General features: G+C 41.4%; 1 protein-coding gene across 5 annotated transcripts; it reads left to right on the top strand.

Moving 5' to 3' along the window:
- Positions 1-355: 355 nt before the first annotated feature.
- LOC136358839 (glutathione S-transferase 3) lies at positions 356-9,265 on the top strand. 5 transcript variants are annotated; one of them, XM_066314914.1, is made up of 7 exons: positions 356-446; positions 2,757-2,863; positions 4,661-4,722; positions 5,450-5,582; positions 6,700-6,841; positions 7,835-7,966; positions 8,512-9,265. In XM_066314914.1, the coding sequence occupies exons 2-7, from the start codon at positions 2,808-2,810 to the stop codon at positions 8,653-8,655; spliced, it is 669 nt and encodes a 222-aa protein (XP_066171011.1). In that variant the 5' UTR covers positions 356-446; positions 2,757-2,807; the 3' UTR covers positions 8,656-9,265. The 5 variants fall into 5 exon arrangements, with proteins under 5 accessions (XP_066171011.1, XP_066171009.1, XP_066171013.1 ...); XM_066314912.1 differs by having other exon boundaries at positions 362-446; positions 4,661-4,712; XM_066314913.1 differs by having other exon boundaries at positions 383-450; positions 4,661-4,712.
- The last annotated feature ends 8,501 nt before the right edge of the window (positions 9,266-17,766 follow it).

Genomic DNA, 17,766 nt, shown 5'->3' with positions numbered 1-17,766 from the left:
AGCCAGATCAGCCGAATCAACCCTGGCGATCAATGGGGTGACAGATGTCGCAGCCAGATCGCCCTCACATCCAGACAGCGAAGGCTCTCAGGGTGTTATTTATAGGTCACTATGGCCGGTGCGCTCTGCGTCACGGCTAGCAACAACAGCTGAAAACGCAGGGACACAGCGCCTGGAGTCATCACTCTGCAGCAACAAAACCTTCCCAGAGAAACGGTTCTTGATCCAGTCCAAAAGGTTTAGTAAATTTCTTTGGGGTGAGATGTCTTTCCAGAAGGCTTTGCGAAACTTGCAAATTGTCGGCTTCCCATTGGCGGCTGCTCCGCTGGTGGCCGTCCCGTGGGCTGGGCGGGGAGCGCTGATCGCGGCTGCAGGCGGGGCCGCTGGGAGGGCTCTGCCTTGGGGCGTGCTGCGCTCGCTCGGCACCAGCGCTTTAACCTTCCCGTGTGTGTGAGTAATGCGGGCCCCTGGGATTTCTCTCTTCCTGTTTCCCCCGCCGAACGGTGCCCGTGGCTCGTTTGGCTCAGGTGATGCGGGGAGCCGGGAGTCTGTGGCGGGCTCAGGCCTGAGCCGTGGGTCCGCTCTCCCGGTCACGGGCTCTCCGTGTCACAACACGGACCGCCCGTCATCTCGCGTCTGCCAGGAGCTTGTCCCCGGCAGGGCTGGGAGCCGATGGCCCCGGGGGCTGCTGCCTGTCACACGCTGAGCACGGGACGTGCCCCCGGGTTGATGTTGTGAGTGCAAGGTGGTGAATGCAGACAGGGAAAATCGGGCCCTAGAATCCTGCATCTGCGGGACGTGCGAAGCACAGCTGGTCCTCTTCACCGATGTTCTTCTGGTCCGTGTTCACCTAGCGTGGGAGCGATCGCTTCTTACATCGATATCCGTGTTCCCTCATTCCCCTGTTATGCCAGATGGCCTTCATAAATCGCAGCAATTTTTATCTCAAGGCCCCTTTTTCTGTTGAGGTGTCAGGCCGAGGGAAATGGACAGCAATCTACCAGCAACTGCGGCTCCTTGCTGCAAATCGCCACTTTCTCTCTTTTTGGTGAAGGGCGGAGAAGGGAGAAACTCTTTGCCTGTCACCAGGGTGCTCTTTCATTATATTAGTTCACAAATTGGACTTTCTCTTCCAGTATTGTATAGCAGGCTCAGTCCTAGGAACCTAGAATGCTACAGCTCATTTCAAAGTTTGTTGATTCCCCGGAATTTACAAAATAAGCATCCCCATGCCTCTACCTTCCTTTTGCCTCTGCTGCATTGATGTGTGTTGGGCATCAGTAACTTGCTTATGTCCTATGACCTGTCCACTGGCCTGCTAAGAGCAGGTCTCTGGAAGTGGCACTGAGGAGAAGTGTCACTCTTCTGTTTCTTTAGTGTCACTGTTCTGTTTCTTTAAACTGCAAGTTTAAAATCACCTTTGGCTTTTTTCTTCTTTCTTAGTGAATGCAGCCGTATTACAAGTAGCTTCTGTTTCATTCTGTTCTTTTGTGTAGCTCACAGTGATACTTTTCGTCGGTCTTTTTTTGTGTTTCTAATTCATTGCTGTATTTATCAGCAATAGAGATACTGCTTGGCAGTGTTTGCGTTCCCTGTGACTTTCCTAAAAGCAGGGAGGCCCCTGAGCAGGCAGGGGTGGAATAGCCTGGCTTGTTTGAATTCCCATGGCCTGATGCAGTCTCATATTTTGTGTTCTGTTTTCATGCCTGTTGGCTAACAAGCAGATCACTTTGTGCATGCTCAAGGTCTTTTTTCCCCTCTGCTTATGAAAAAGCTCTTGGAACATTGGAAACTGGAGGTTATTGTTCACATGCCAAGAGACTCTTTTCCAGAATGACTTGAACTGTGGATTGAAGTGACAGTAAATCACCTTACAGAGGGAACAGCTCTCAGTTGCAGCAAGGACTTGCTGTTTGGGAGTTCTGTATGTGAAATGCCAGTCTGATTAAATTTGATTGCTTTCTTGGCTTATGGCTCTACAGTGGAACCTAGTTCCTGCTGAGGCCTAAACACTAGTCTATTCAAAAAATAACAATTAATAGCCTCATTTATGAAGTCTTTAAAGAACTAAAATGCTGCTTGCAAAGCAGCATTTGATCATCTGAAAACTCTATAGAGTTTTGCAGAGCAATGGGGTTTATTAATAGACAGAAATGTGGCCTGTAGAAGGACAAGTTGTGCAACACTCTGAAACTCTGTGTTTTAATCTGAATTATTACAAAAGAAACAGGCCATTCTTCTGAAGTTTCTACTGATGCCAGATCACATATTGCAATACTTTTGAAGTTTCTACTGATTGCTGGATCACCACAGCTAGGAAAAAAAGTGAGAGGCTTAAAAGTACATTCTAATGCTTCACCTAAATGTGTAGAATTAATGTTTAGATACTTTTGGCATTCCTTGATACAAGATCTGCCAGTTTTGGAAACTCAATTCACTACCTCTTCTCTTTTATAATTTTCAAAGCATTTTCCTTGTGGTGATGTTTTGTTTTGTTTTTTTTTTTTTACATTATCTCCTACTTTACAACTTGATGCTTACTTTTCCTGAATTTCAGGGGGATGAAAAGTCTATGAAATGGTTTTACTTGACTGTGTAGCAGTAAAATCAAATCAGTTTAGACTGAAACTTTGCTAAAATATTTAGTTAAAAATTAACTTAAATGTTTGTTGTGTGATTGATCTGTGAACCATTATTCCAGCTGCCATCAGATTTTTGTACCATTATTAACTTACTATCTCTTGTAACTCTTGTAGGTAATAAAAAGTTTGAAGTCATGTCTGGAAAACCGAAACTTTACTACTTTGATGGAAGAGGCAAGATGGAATCAATTCGTTGGTTGTTGGCTGCAGCTGGGGTCGAGGTTTGTTTTAGGGTTTTTAACTTCTAGCTGCACATTGGTAAGCTTGTCTTTGAGGCAGATCACATGTTATTAGTCAAAAAAGAAAAGGCATCCCAAGATGCAATAGTAAATGAGCGCTGGCTGTTCAGTGTAATTAAATACTTCAGGCACAGAAAAGCATGGGTTCAAGTTACGTTTGCTGAGCAGTGACACTGTAAGCAGTGACACTTGCTTAAGACAAGAATGTGTAATCCTTAATTAAGCACTTGATTACTGACCTAGAGGTGCTGAACTAATAGATGTGTTCCTCACATAACGAGTGTTATCTGTGCCCAGTAAAACAGCAATTTACTTTCTGTAGTCTTTCACACAGAGATTTTTGTTTTATCTTTCACTCTGATGGCTGCATCCTCCATAATAAGCTGTAACACAAAATATGTTGTGTCTTGCATCCTTTAGATGAAACTCAGCAGGGTGAAGTGAGCAAAGTGACCCACATGTGTAGGGAAATGAGAAATCTTGGTGCAGGAGGAAAAATACTTTTGTAAAACAGAGAAAGAAGATACCACTTCCATTTTTTCTGGTGTTACATAGTTTACCTTTTCATTTGCTGTCCATCTTGGTGGTAAACTGGTAATACAGTTTGAGGACACAAAGGACTAGTATTTGCTCTGAGTGTCCTCTTTTACACAATAAGCTGCTAGAGTACATACAGTTACTTGTGTACTAAGCCAAGGAATACAAGTTTTTTAAAACTACCACCAGTCTTTTTTTGAAGGTCTTGCAGAAGAGAGAAGTGTCTGCTTCCCTCCCTCACTTGTTCCTATGTTTTAAGTCCCTCTCTCTCTCTTTTTTAAGTAAGTTTAAAAAAAGCTATTGATGAGTACCAGTTGCTACATTTTTTTCCTTGGAATATTCTTTTAGCAGCTTCTAATCATTCTCACCAGCAGAAAACTGGGTTCTGAATTTTAGACCACACTTGCTGTGGTTGAACATTGGCAGTATGTTAGTATGCCTGATCTTCTGGGGTTTCCCCAGTACAGCAAATCTTAATTACTAACATGAGTGGCACAGATGTTATGAGAGAGGCTGACTGAGCAAGGCATTTAGGGATTGGTACATCAACCATTTTCTAGTCTCCATGTCCTGCATTGATCACAAACATGTATTGCACATGCAAACACATACATGTCTAACTGGTGTCAATCTTGAACTTAGTTTTTCCATAAGTAACACTGATTGGACTGGCCATCCTCAAGCATATTGAATGCAACTACATCCATCTTATCACCAGCAATTCTGTATCTTTTTGTTTCTCATCTTGTGAATAATTAATTTTCAGGTGCCTGAAACATGCATCTCTGCTAAACTTCCTGCAGGGCTTGCTACTTGTATATTATTTTGTAAAAGCCTTGTTTTAACTTCCAAAGAATTTGTTCCTGTCTAGCTCCCAAATCAAAATATTGCACAGCAGATTTTTTTCCACATTCCTGAAAGCATCTTAATGACAGCCTAGATTGTACTGTTCATTGTTTCACATTACACTGCCTGTTTAATACAAAACAAACCATCCTCACTCCAGTTCTTACTGCCTGTTCTTCTGGTACAGTTGCCCTTAGCAGCATTTATCAAGTGTGACAGTCCAGGAGATATTGAATATCCACTTCTGTCCTTGGTGTGTTCTCCCTTAGAGCTATATCTGAAATGGAAAAAACTGTGATGTATATTATTTTCCTTTTATGGTGCTTTAAAAGTTTATCTCTTCTAGAAATGTGAAAAGATTCTAATTTCCTCTTCTTCCTCACTCTCTTTTGTCAGTTTGAAGAAGAGTTTTTGGAAACCCGAGACCAGTATGAGAAGCTCCTGCAAGGTGAATCCAGGTGAAACCTCAAGAAAAGTGTAGCCAGACTTAGAGATGTGTGAAGTCTTTGAAGACTGTATGTGTCTTCCTTTCCACACAGAAGAGTAAAGCTGAGAGCTGTGAGCAGCTGCAGAGGCTGTTTTTTCCATATGTGGACAGATGAAATTGTAAACTGAGTATCTTTCCAACCTGCAGGGTTTGCCAGGCCTCTGGATTCTTCTGTTCTCCATTTGTCTATGCATCTCACGTGGTCCCAACAAACTTAACCATGAGCTTCAGTAACCAGAAAATCTGTATCCTAAAATTTCATTTTATGTCCTGATATAACTTAAACATTGGTCATAAGAGAGAAATCTGTGAGTCTAACTTTTGCTTCAAATAGTTTTTGAATGATGGAACAGAATTTTTTTTACATTGTTTAGAACCTAAACACTTTTTACTCATTTGAGATGTTTAGAGTGATTGTCTCCACTGCATTTCAATTTCGTTTTAAAAGCTGCTGAACACAGTCCTGACTGCAGCTTTAGTAAATTTTTTTAAAGAAAGGATGGTAATCCACAATAATTGTGTTTTTCAGTTTAGTTTGTCTGCACCACTGTAATTTATTCTTTGCATGGAAGAACTCCAGTTTAATACAATGACTACCCACAGCAAGCTCACCATAAAAGTAATGTTCCTCTGAAGACAGAAGGAAGTCGGACATGGAGTTATTGGATCAGTTGAATAGTGTGTGTCTTTCCTTTTAGGTGGGTCCCTGATGTTTCAGCAGGTGCCCATGGTGGAGATCGATGGGATGAGGATGGTGCAGACCAGAGCCATCCTCAGCTACATTGCAGCAAAGTACAACCTCTATGGGAAGGACCTGAAGGAAAGAGCTTTGTATGTGACAGTATTACTCTTGTTTAATTTAGTATAGTAGTTCAGGTGCATCTAGAATTAATTGCATAGTTGCACACATACTTGTGCACAATCACCCGTGGGCTTCAGTGATGCACAACTTGCAGTGAGCCTGAGAGGCCACAGTTAGATGCAAGCAAACTGATTTCTTCTAACTCAGTTACTTTTCACATAAAAATACTCGAGTCATGCGTTTATTGTGCCTTAGTGAAAGATTAATACAGCCTGACACAGGTATTTGAGAGGTGACTGGCATGTAGGTGCTGAACTACTTTCGTAACCAGAAAACTCTGGAAAGAAATGGTTAGTTTCTAACTTTTGGCTGCAGAATAAGAGCTGTCATTGACATTATATGTGGTTCTATCATGTTCCACTGCACTGTAAAAAGTGCATGGTTGAGATCTTTGGGAGCTGGGAAAAGAACAGCAAGAAGCTATTGAAAAGCTATTGGTTTCATGTGAAATTATGTCCATGTGAAATTACATCTTTGATGTTGTGTTCTTCACTTTGATGAAGTAAAGAAAAAAATAAGTATGATTGGGCTGTCTTAGTATGTAGCATTTTAAATGTCCATCAACAGTACAAAACCTGCTCTCACAGCTCTGGAAAAGGGACAGTCAGAAGAACTGCTGTACTGATAATTTAGCTGGATGAAGAACCTGGTATGCTTCAGAATTCCAACCCCATTACTTACCTATTTGGCACTCCTTGAATTTTGGATAAAATTCTGAAGGTGGGATACATCCAGACAATTAAATTGGGAATGACTCCTTGCAGTGCTATGTGTTTCTTTGGTGATTGTAACACCAAAGTTACATTCTGAACCTCTGTGCAGGCCTGTTAAAACCTGCACAATGAAGCAAGTAAAGAGCCAAAATCACTACAAGTAAGGCTCACACCGTGACATGTTTTTTTTAATTGAAGAAATAGTTTCCATGGGGGGGTGTGTTTTAGATTGCTTAAAAAGCATTTCTCAGATCACACTGCAACCTGAAAAGGGGGTTGGGAAATCCAGTATTTACTATCCTAAAACAAATACAAGGTAATTTGCTTGTGAAGGTGCGTTCTATTTAAGGTTTTTGTTTGCTGTGGTTTTAAGGATTGATACGTATATTGGAGGAACTGATGACCTTATGGGCTTCATTATGATATTCCCTTTCTTATCAGCGGAGGATAAAGAGAAACAGCTTGCTGTTATAGTTCAAAAAGCGACAAGCAGGTATTTCCCAGTGTATGAAAAGGTATGGAGGAGGATCGTTTTCTTCCCTGATTCTGGCGGGATAGCAGTGAGAAAACTGGATATTTCACCACAGGCAGAAGCAGAAGTGTCAGTGCAGTACTTTACACCAGGACATCCGTACTATCTCTTGGCTGGAGGGGAGTCAGAGCAGTATCAGACAAGTTGGGGTGGGTCAGCCTAAAAGCCTTTCACTTCTTTTCTTCCCCATGTCCAGGTGAGGAAGGGAGTGATAGAGCAGCTTTGATGAGCACCTGGTGCCCTGCCAGGGCCAACCCACCACAATAATTTGCATTGCAAAAGCAGTGCTAATTGTCTTCTTTGTTTAACACTTCAAATACATCTTGTTTGGGTTTTGTAAACACAGCAAAACACAGCTATTGCTGCTGGCTTCTAGCCATACTGGAATCTTGGTGTTTTTCTGACTGATAATTTGAGGGATAGGACTCAAGAGATACTCTCAATGGAAATTAAGATGCATGGACAGGATGATCTAGCAGGAATAGCTCCTCCATTTTAAAGACTAAAGAGAAGACAGTTTTTCACCTTGCCAGGTCTCCTATAGGTGGTTGCTAGGTGCATTCTGCCCTATATTCCACTTGTAGCATTTTAGTCCCAATGCTTTTGGCTGATCACCTCTCTGTTATACTATTTTCCCATTGAAGCTGTAAAAATATTTCCAGAAAGAAAATATCCAGATAAATTAGACTTCAAAGGTGTGAATACCAAGAATATGTCTAACCCTATAGTCTAGTTCACAGGGTTACCTAGAGCTATAGGAAGAAAGGATTGCTAAGAAAGACCCTGGGATTTTAGATTTCTGCTGTAAAATGATAGTGACTGCTGGCACATCCCCTGTTCCCCACTAGGTGCATGGAAGAAAAGGGTGAAAAGGAGACTGTGATTTTGCCAAAGAAAGTGTGCTTGAGCATTTTGAAAACATGACCCCTCAGCTGGCTATTCACACCTGAGTGTTTTTCATCTATGAAATTTCTAGGTTTTGAAAGATCATGGGCAGGACTTCCTTGTTGGCAACAATTTTAGCTGGGCAGATGTTCATCTTCTTGAAGCCATTTTAATGGTAGAAGAGAAGAAGGCAGATGTGCTCTCAGGCTTTCCTCAGTTACAGGTACCTTGCACTAACAAGATGCTCATATGGCTGTAAATGTGATAAATGATATTTCAAAGTCTGTTGTGTGTAAACAATTCCACAAAACATTTGTTACTTTTTCATTGTAGTCTTGCTTTTCCTGCTTTAGGAAGAGCTTTGTAAGATGTTTCATCCAGAGAAACTGCTATTTTCTGGAGTAACCCCTGTACACATCTGAAGAAATGCATCCTCCCTTTTTTTGACTCTCACCAGTTCTGTGGTACCATTAAGTGGAAGATACTTTGTGGATCACAAGAACTGATCTGTGTAATTTACATATTAGAGACCACAGATAACTGTTAACACTTCATCTTATATGAAGACAAGACAGAGGGCTCATTTGTTACTGTGGAAAATAAAAGGGTTGAAGTGAGTTGGGAGTAAAATTAATCCACGGTTAAAACCATATTTCCTGTCTTGTCTCCACATACAGCTTGTTAAAGGCTATTACACAAATCAGTAAAATTTTTTCTTGTGTTACTTTCTGTTCTTTAAATACCATGTTCTTACTGCTTGCCTTTTAGGCATTTAAAGCAAGGATAAGCAGCATTCCCACAATCAAGAAATTTCTGGAGCCAGGAAGCCAGAGGAAACCTGTTCCTGATGATAAATATGTAGAGACTGTCAGGAGAGTTCTCCGCATGTATTATGATGTAAAAGCAAATTAGTTTGCCTGGCTGCAAGAGAACTGCTGGATTGCACACGGCCAATTATACCATGGAGGAAGGTGGTGTTCCAGAGGTGTTTCAATGGCAGGGGTTTGTGCCCTCACAAAAAACACTCTAGGCAGGTATCTTTTATAACACTTCAGTACTGGCCTATTTTCTCCTTCATTCATCTCGAGATTTTTTCTGGTAATTTTAAGCAAGTGAGATGACATCAAGCACACTGTCTTCCTAGAGACTTTGTGGAACAGCAGAAAAGAGAAATGTGGTTGCTGACTGATAGCTTCAGTATGTTGTGCTATTTCTGAGGACTTTTTTCTAGATCCAGATCAGATTTTTATATGATGATTGCTTCCAATGTAGGCCTTTATTCTTCTTTAATATCACTATTGGCAAATCAAACAAGTAGTTTTTAAAGAAAGTAGGAGTGAGGTCTTTCTCTTGCCATTTCTACTGGACATCAGTGACTTGCCTAAATATCAATGCTGTGCCTTTATAACTAAGATGCATTTTATTACTGAATTAGGAAATAAACTGACTGCCAAATGATGTTTTTGTTTAATTTCTGTATCTAAAGGGCCTGTACCAATCAAATAAAATTTTTATCTAGTCACATTGTCCTGTTGTCTCATGAATGAAAGCTGGGACTTGCAAACATCGTTTTTACTTTTCTTGGAGGATAAATTTTTTATATTTGATATGAGGAGGGTCGTTGTTAACCCACATGGCTCATGGAAAGGCATATTTTGTTAGTGTTTATAAACAAAAGAATGTAGATGATGTGAAGGGAAGATAGTAAACTGTCACACAAACCCAATATAGCTCCTATCTACTACCAACCAAACTCAAAATGTTGTTTCTTTTCCTCTTTTTTTTAACTCTGTGGTTTCCACAGACAGCTAGACAAAGGAATTTAAAATTGTTTTAATCACTTCAACAAATGGCACTTAGGTTTTGAAAAGCTGCTCTGCAGGATGTTACCTTGGTGTTTCATACTTGTTATAGTTCTACATGAATGACATAGTTTACAAGAAAGGACTTATGCTCAATCTCTAATAGCCCTGGTTTATTTCTGTGTTAGCTGTGGGTTGAGAAATCAAATGCAACTTGACACTGGGATGTACTAAGTACACTCATCTGATATTTGATGAACAAGCTGCACACTTGAGAGCTCATCAGACTCTCCAGCTTCAGCATGATTGAAGTTTTCAGTGCTACAGACACTTCCCCCTCATTGACAGATATACAAAATTTGTATTGACCTACAGTAATATATCAGCTAATGTAATGTCAATTGCAATTACAGTTCAGTCCTTGCTTTAATCTCAGATTAGCTTAATAGAAGAGTTTGGAAAACGCTGTAGTTGTTGACCATAATTCCTTTGCTAAGTGAACTTTTTCTCCAAAAAATGAGTAAAGTTGTGGTGTAATGCTATTGAAGAGTTTCACAAGCAAAGATGCAGATGTAGGAGTCATCTGGTGCCTCTGCCAGTCCTTGTCGGTGATAAGCCTAACAGCTGATGGTTATTCCTATTAGTAAATATAGTGGTACAGCAGCAATGAATGTGAGCAGAAGCAGCACTTGCCATGAACACTGTGTTTAAGACTTCAGCATAGCTCAAGAGTGGCTGAATGTGTGGGCTGAATGACACTTAAACAGCATTTGGTGCACTCTTGGAGCACATTTTTCAATTTCATTTCATCCAGAAAGAATCCAGTTTTTACACTCCAAGATCACACTGTGATGGGAGCCAAAGCAGTTAAGAAATTATTTTTTATAACACCCTCCTGTTCCAGATTACTAATGCAAGTATACACTGTAAGGCTCCAGGTCTGGCCCAAGTGATGGTTCATTTCCTGATATTTCAGTAAATTGTTGATAAGAACTTCATTTTGTTTCATGATTTTTTACTTATCTTCTTGGTTTGTTTTGAAATTACAACACTTAGAAGTGTTTATACATCGTGTGGACTTCTCCATACAAAATCTACAGCCATGTTTACTTGTGCTGTGGTGGCAGGGCTACAATGGTGTGACACAGTGCTGTGGGTTAAACTCTGTCTGATAACCTTCTTATTTTGATATTCCCACACAGGTTTGCCAATTTACTTTGTAACCTGTAAAGAGCAGCAGGTTTACAGACTATTACTGTGATCTTCCATATTCTGGGAAAACTAGGGATGAAATCAGCTTAAATCTAAGTCCTTTACAGAAGGACTTTTTTTTACTGAGCAACCTTGAGTCCTGGTAAGCACTAGCAGTAATTACTTAGGGTGTTAGCTGACTTCAGTAATGTTTTTACAACACATAAGAGCTCTTCAGTTCTGTTACTAGCCTTCAAGACAGTAGTAAGCAAGTGAAATATACAGATGTTTGTTGCTGTTTCTCTTACGTCTCTCAACGTTGCCAGCCTAATAATTCCTGTCTAAAAATTGGTTAATGCATAATAGCCTCAGGATTTGTTTCATTCCTCCATGTCACAAAGCACTTTGGTGTGTTCTCCAAGAAGGACTAGGGGTTTTCTTCAACTTTTGCTCTGGTAAGACCTATTTATGTACCAATCAGCCTGAGCATCATTCTGTTAGCCAAGTGAATTATGCTTAGTGGAGGTAAGGGCTGTGATCCTACACAACCATTTTCTGGCTTAAAACAACCTGCCGATGGAATGACAGGTTCATTTCCATTGAAAACACTGGGATAATTCTCACTGATTTGCTAGCAAGTACAGGATTTTTGCTTTAGTACAAGTTATGGTTTCTGATGACTGTATGGGATTTTTACTTATGCTTGTATTGTGCTTGCTGATGTTTTGCTAGATTGCAATTAATTCCAGTGGAACTCTACTATTTGGTTAAGAACATCTGAACGTGCAAAAGAAGCATCAGATATTCATAGGAGTTTTCAAGTCTCCTGCATGCTTCTTGTGGCACTTCTTCACACCTGACTATTGCAACACTAACAAAACACACACACACAAAACCAAAAACAAACCAAAACAACAACAACAACAAAAAAGGCAAGATGCCAGATTCAAGGTTAGGATTCCTAACACTGCTTCTAGCAGGCACTGGATAGATATTCCTATGCTTAGTATCACTTGCCAATTACATAGGCAAAATAGACTTGATTTGGGGAAAATTAATATAGTTGGTACAAAAAAAAAGAAAACACACCAACAAAAACCAAAAAAACCTTAAACACCTTCCTCCCACTCCTGTTCTTCCCAGACTCAACCTCCCTCCATCGTTCCCGACTCCTCTGCCTTCTCCCCTCCATCCCTCTGTCTGCTCACAAGGCACTTTCTCCGCTGCTTTTCCCCGGCACTGCCGTGCAGCGTTTCCTCCGCGGTTAAACACGTTCCCCAGCGCCGCCCCGGCCGTGGCCCCGCCGCGCCCTGCGGTGGGCGCTCGGATCCGGCCGGAACCGGCTGTGTCCGGCTGTGTCCGGCTGTGTCCGGCCGGAACCGGCTGTGTCCAGCTGTGTCCGGCCGTGTCCGCCCCGGCCTCCCCTCACGGAGCCGCCGCAGCCCTGTCTGGAGCCAATGCCCCGCACAGCCGTGCCTGGCTTGATAAAGCTGGTCCCTCAGCGGGTTTCCAAGTGGGGATCAGTAGGACCTGCTGGTGCTGGCCACACCTTTGAGATCCAGGAGAGAAAGTTCGCCTTCCAGAGGCGTGTAGGACCTGGAGACTCCTGGTGCGGGGTAGTTCTCAGGATGCCGTACGCAATCTTGCTCCTAGGACGGGCTGTTTTATTTGCTGCTGGGGGGAAATGGAACTCCTCGGCGTGTCCCCGGGCTCCCTTTCAACAGCTCGGGAGCTCTGGGCATGGAATTATCCTGACATTACTTTTCCTGCCCCCAGGTGGGGCCGTGCGCTTCCCGCAGGTGCCCTCGGTGGGGCGGCTGGAGGGAGGCGATACATCCCGCAGCCGTCCTCGGCCACGGAGCCCGAAAAGCACACTACACCCGCCCTGGGGAGGACCTGAAGGACAAATCCTGGCAGCAACTTCAAACGTCTAAGCTCGTTTTTAACATGTGACTAATTTTGGAGTCAGTGGCAACAAATAATATCAGAATGCAATTTATTTATAAGGCATGGTTAACCTCTGAGCGCCTAACTGGAAGCATGTCTGCCAGCCACCTTGGAGTGCAGGGCAGAGAAAAGGATATATACACACATTTCCAGCAGCTCCTTCCAGCCTTTGTTTCAGTGCTGATATCTGTTGGAATTTTTCGTGCTGCAACCTGTGGCTGTTGTCTCTTCTACTTTCACTATGAGCAGAGCCTGGTCCTGGCCTCTCTGCAACTACATATTAGGTAGATGAAGAGAGAAACCAGATCCTTGGCACTTCACTATTTCACATTTTTTATCAAAGGGCTAAAAGAAAAATTAGCACATTTCATAGTAAATAAAATGAAGTGACAGTAGGTAGGAAAGTTGAAATTCAGTGATCTGAACCAGTATTCCATACATAGGAATTAATAAACCAGAAGCATTTAGTCTAGTTAAATGCACTTTGCCTAAATTCCTACTGATGTGAGAAGCAGGAACTCGGAGAAGGAGGAGCTGAAGAACACGTGGATAATCAGCCACATGCCAGCTCCCAGCTTGCCACTGACATCTGAAAATGCTAATGTGACTGTGGTGTATAGTGATAATTTTCAAACAGCATCATTGTATGTCTGACTCTGACCCAAGAGCCGCCTAGTTGTAGGCATTACTTAATCCTAACACAGAACTGGGGACAATTTTCTAGTTATGCTGCAGATTTATGTTGCTTACCCTACAAGCACTACTTTTCATTTCAGACCAATTTCAACACTGCAGCAGTGCCATTTAATCTCACACCTGGAAACGTTGTCCAAGAGAAGATGGAATGGCATGTTTGCCTTTCTGGCAAGAGAAAGGGAGCTTCACCTCACCACTCAGCCTTCAGGCGCCAGAGTTCAGTACATACGACCCCAGCCCGGCCAGCCTACTTGGATACACATTAGTTCAAGCAGAGAATATCCTTCCACTCGCTTTCTCAAGGACAGAGTTATCTTATTTAACTCTTACTATTATTCAGCACACAGTTTTGCTGTAGAATGTTAGTCAAGGGGTGATTTGGGAGACAGCTCTTCTGGATTCCTTTGATAACCTGATTTGAACAGTTATTTCTGAGGACTTTCAGAAAGGGTTGCACAGAGACAGCTTTGAAATGAGCAGTGTAACTCTCATACTTTTCAGAGCATCTTGTTCTACGTTTTCCCAAAATATACCACAACAAAACAGACATGTAACAGGAGTGTGTATGTCTTAATTAAACAGGCACACTGTTTTTCTAGTGCTATGCTGCTGTTTTGTTAATAGTGGCAGGTACTAAAATGAAGGCAGTGTAGGGATGACGCTGGAGAATGTGTATCTCCAGGGTCTGGAGGTAATTTTTACCCTACAAGACACCAAATAAGACTTTATTAGTTGGATAGTGTCCTGGCTCTACTTGAAGCAAGAGGGATGCCTCTTCAAAATAGACAACTGAACTGAATATGTTTTGGCCCCAAAGATTTTTGTGTCTTTTCTGCTCATTCCAATTTAGAAGAATAGGAATCTCCACTTTCAGCAGTGAAACATATCCCCATCAACACTTTCCTAACATGAGTGTACGTCCTGTATTTTATTCTTACAACTTTATTACCTTGTGTATAAGGACCACAGGCAGTTTCAGCAGGGTTCTCAAGTGCACCAAAGCTACCTTTCAATATTCATGCTATGGTAAAGGAATAGTTCAGGTCTTTGTGTACATCCATTCAGTTTAACCTCTCACCATGCAGGCTGATGAAAAGAGGCCTATGTATGTGTAAGGGACCTTTGTGAAGTGGGCACTGAGGTCTATAGTGCTGCTAAGTAGCTGGGCAAGATGAACCAGATTCCTATTCCAGTATCAAACTTGCATTGAGAACTTCCTCTTGAGAACAAGAGAACAAAACCACATGACAGTTTGTATCTGACCCAATGCACTCATCTTTCCCTTCACTTTTTATGTATCTTGTACCATAGCGCCAGTTTCTTCTGATCTTTTTTCATTAGGAGTTTTTATGGAAATGTAACAACTGTTGTACATGTGCAACCTATACAACTGACTAAGGATGCAGAAATAAACCTGAAATGAAAGTTTAGGTTGTTAATAACTTCATCACCTCTGTTCTGGAGCAAAACTCAGAAAAGTCATTAGGTTTTTAATTTCTGTAAACATTTTTCTTCTTGAATCAAGCTGGTGACAATCTTTCATATCTGTCAAAATTCTGTGGATAGAAGTCCAGCAACTGATGAAAGCTGTTCTGATGATAGAAGAGAAAGTGCCCTCCATTCCCTCCAAGTTTCTTTTTCTGTTGGAATAGTTATGCACACATACTCATTTCAGGTTTTGGGGAAGACAGAATGCTTGGCAGTTTCTTGTTTTCTTACAGAATGCAGATGTAATCAAGAGAGAATCAGGAAACATAACTAACAGAGTAAAATACAAAGAATACAAAAGGAAAAAGCAGAGCTGAGAAATGCATGTGAGAAGTGAATTACAAACAAATTAGTTACAAAAAGCATGTGATTACAGTAAAGAGACAGAGAAGGGCTTTCATCTCCCCTATCTTATAATAGAACTGAATAACACAATTAAATAAAAGCAGCAAAATACAAGCAAATAAAAGCAACGTTTTCACACTAAGACAGTGGATCTCATTGTTAGAGAATGTCATTGAGGCCAGGAATTCAAACGGATGCAAGTAGTATGAAGGATATAATGAACACAGTGAAATCTTGAAAGATATTGAACATTTAGGGGCTAAGCAGCTCTCCAGTGCAGAAAGATTAAACTATGAAAGGCAAGAGATCCCTGTATGGTTTTATACCTTGCCTTTTAGGCTTGTACCATCTGACTTGCATCTGCTTTTCTCTGAAGTTGGACCATCTGCTCTTAGGAAATTGCCTCCTCCCTCATCATCAGCCCTGAGCCACCATCTGATGAAGCTAATTTCACAGGCTTTTGTTGACATGATTAACCATTTTCTCACCCCTATTCTTAGTAGTAGAAAATAAAAAGATTCCTTTAAGTTTAGGTTATTAGTAGTTTTAGTTGTAATAATGCACATAAAGTCAGTAAGAGTCCTAGAAAGACTCCTAGAACACAACAGATACCAAATAGAGGAAACATACACTAATACAAGTTGCTATTAAAATATAAAGTAATTACAATTCATGAGCTATTTAAGTTAAATATTTTACAATGAAATTTGAACTACTAAAGGTATGTTTCAGTTATCTTTGAAACCTTGATCTTGCCTATCTCGTGCCTTGATAAATCAGCCCTTTGACCATGTTGAGATAGTTAGATCAATAAAGACTAAACAATCCAAATAACAATGTACTGAAAACCAGCTCTCCATTTAAACTCTCCTCACAACACCACAGTGGGTGTAAATCAGAATTGGGCTATTGTTTTCAGACTTTTCCTGTGCCAGTGGAACAGAGAGCTGAGGAAAATGTCTGAGGGTTACTAGAGGCTTGGTTAACCTGCTTTGTACAGTCAGTAAAGCTTCCTGAACAGAACAGAGCAGTCACTGAAGGTTTGCAGCAAGGCTTAAGTGATGCATAGCTTGTTCAAACTATTCATGTGGACTCGAATTACTTTTATCACATTGTGAGTGATTATGTTTTATCACAGTTTAGGAGTGCTATAAGCAACATGAGGAAAATCCTCCTACCCTTCTATGTTTAATTCTTTGGCGGCATTTAGTGATGAATACCCTGTGCTCACCTCTGAGAGGATGCTGCAGTCAGGCATCATTCCCCAAGCCAGCTGCTTAGTGGTTTTTGAGGATTGCGAGCAGGTACATTTTGAGAAGACTTTGAACTTACCTCATCTACAGCACAAGGAAGTGTGTCTGCAGAGCACAGTGGGAAGGTGATGTGCCAGGGCATGGTATACTCACTAGTTAAAATCTGCCTTTGCCCAGCCCCAGATCACTTCAGTGGCACCTGGGCCCCATGCCCGCTGCCTGAATACTCATGGGTGTGGCTTAACAATTCATGTGTAAAAGCAGCTTATTTTCTTTTCTGCTCTGGAAGTTTACAGAACACCAAGTTATAGATAGCAGCAACCTCCTCGATATGATTACCGTCAGATTCCAAAGGAGCTTTGTAATTACATTATGTAAGGCTGTGCTGGAAGCAAAATAAAAAGAGAACAAGCAAGAACAGTTTTCTGTCAAACAGGAATGGTAGAAGGAGAACAACAATCAAATCTGGATGTGGCCATATTCAGCAAATCCAAAAACCATCAGAGTGCTTTGCTTGACCACTCTGTCATCCCTGACCCTTAAATCAGGGACTTCTTTTCCACCAAGTCTGCTGCTGTCCTTGGCAGCATTTGAGACTGCAGAGAGGACAGAGACTGCGGTTACATCAATGCTCCTCTGTGGTCTCTGCTCCTGAACCAACTCTTGCATTCAGGTGCATGCTGATATCAAAGACCTCAAAAACAGGAATAGATTAATCTTAGGAATAGATTAATCAAGATTAATCTTGATTCAGTACTGCCATCATGGATAGATATGAACAAATGCTCCTTTCCTACTCAGCTGGCTATGTGCTGCAATCCTACTGGAGCCACATCTGCATTACCTGGGGATCACCGTGCCCATGCTTGGTAGACCATGCATTTACACAATGTTCAAATCTTCCAAAATAGAGTACTTATTCTGCCAGCTGGGGACTGTTCTGGGCTTCTGCTGGACTTCTGACCCATACTGAGGAATTTTTGTAGGGTAGCCTGGTAGTAACTGGGTTTGACATAGAAAAGATACTGACATGTGCATTTACTGTTATGCTTTACCCAGTATCTTATGAACTTAAGAGAGAGTTAGAATTAGGCAAAGAGTTAAGAAGCACCATACAGTTGGGTTTTGCTTACAGCATCAACCTCGGAATCACATAAATTACAAATTTGCAGGAAGCCTCTAAGGGAAGTGCATCCTCTATAAGAAACTGCCAGCAACTGCCAGGCAGAGAAACGATTACAAAATTCCAGCAGTGAGGAAAAAGTTACCTGGAGACTTTTGTCCTGAGATTCCCCATAGTG

This window comes from Sylvia atricapilla, chromosome 3, assembly GCF_009819655.1.
Source record: "Sylvia atricapilla isolate bSylAtr1 chromosome 3, bSylAtr1.pri, whole genome shotgun sequence".
Taxonomy (NCBI): Eukaryota; Metazoa; Chordata; class Aves; order Passeriformes; family Sylviidae; genus Sylvia; species Sylvia atricapilla.
This window is presented reverse-complemented; position numbering and strand designations above follow the sequence as displayed.

Coding starts and splice junctions, on each gene's coding strand:
- LOC136358839 (XM_066314912.1), top strand. CDS start 2,777: ATGTCTGGAAAACCGAAACTTTACTACTTTGATGGAAGAGGCAAGATG. Junction 2,864..4,660: donor TGGCTGCAGCTGGGGTCGAG/GTTTGTTTTAGG, acceptor CTCTTTTGTCAG/TTTGAAGAAGAGTTTTTGGA. Junction 6,842..7,834: donor ATTTCCCAGTGTATGAAAAG/GTATGGAGGAGG, acceptor TGAAATTTCTAG/GTTTTGAAAGATCATGGGCA.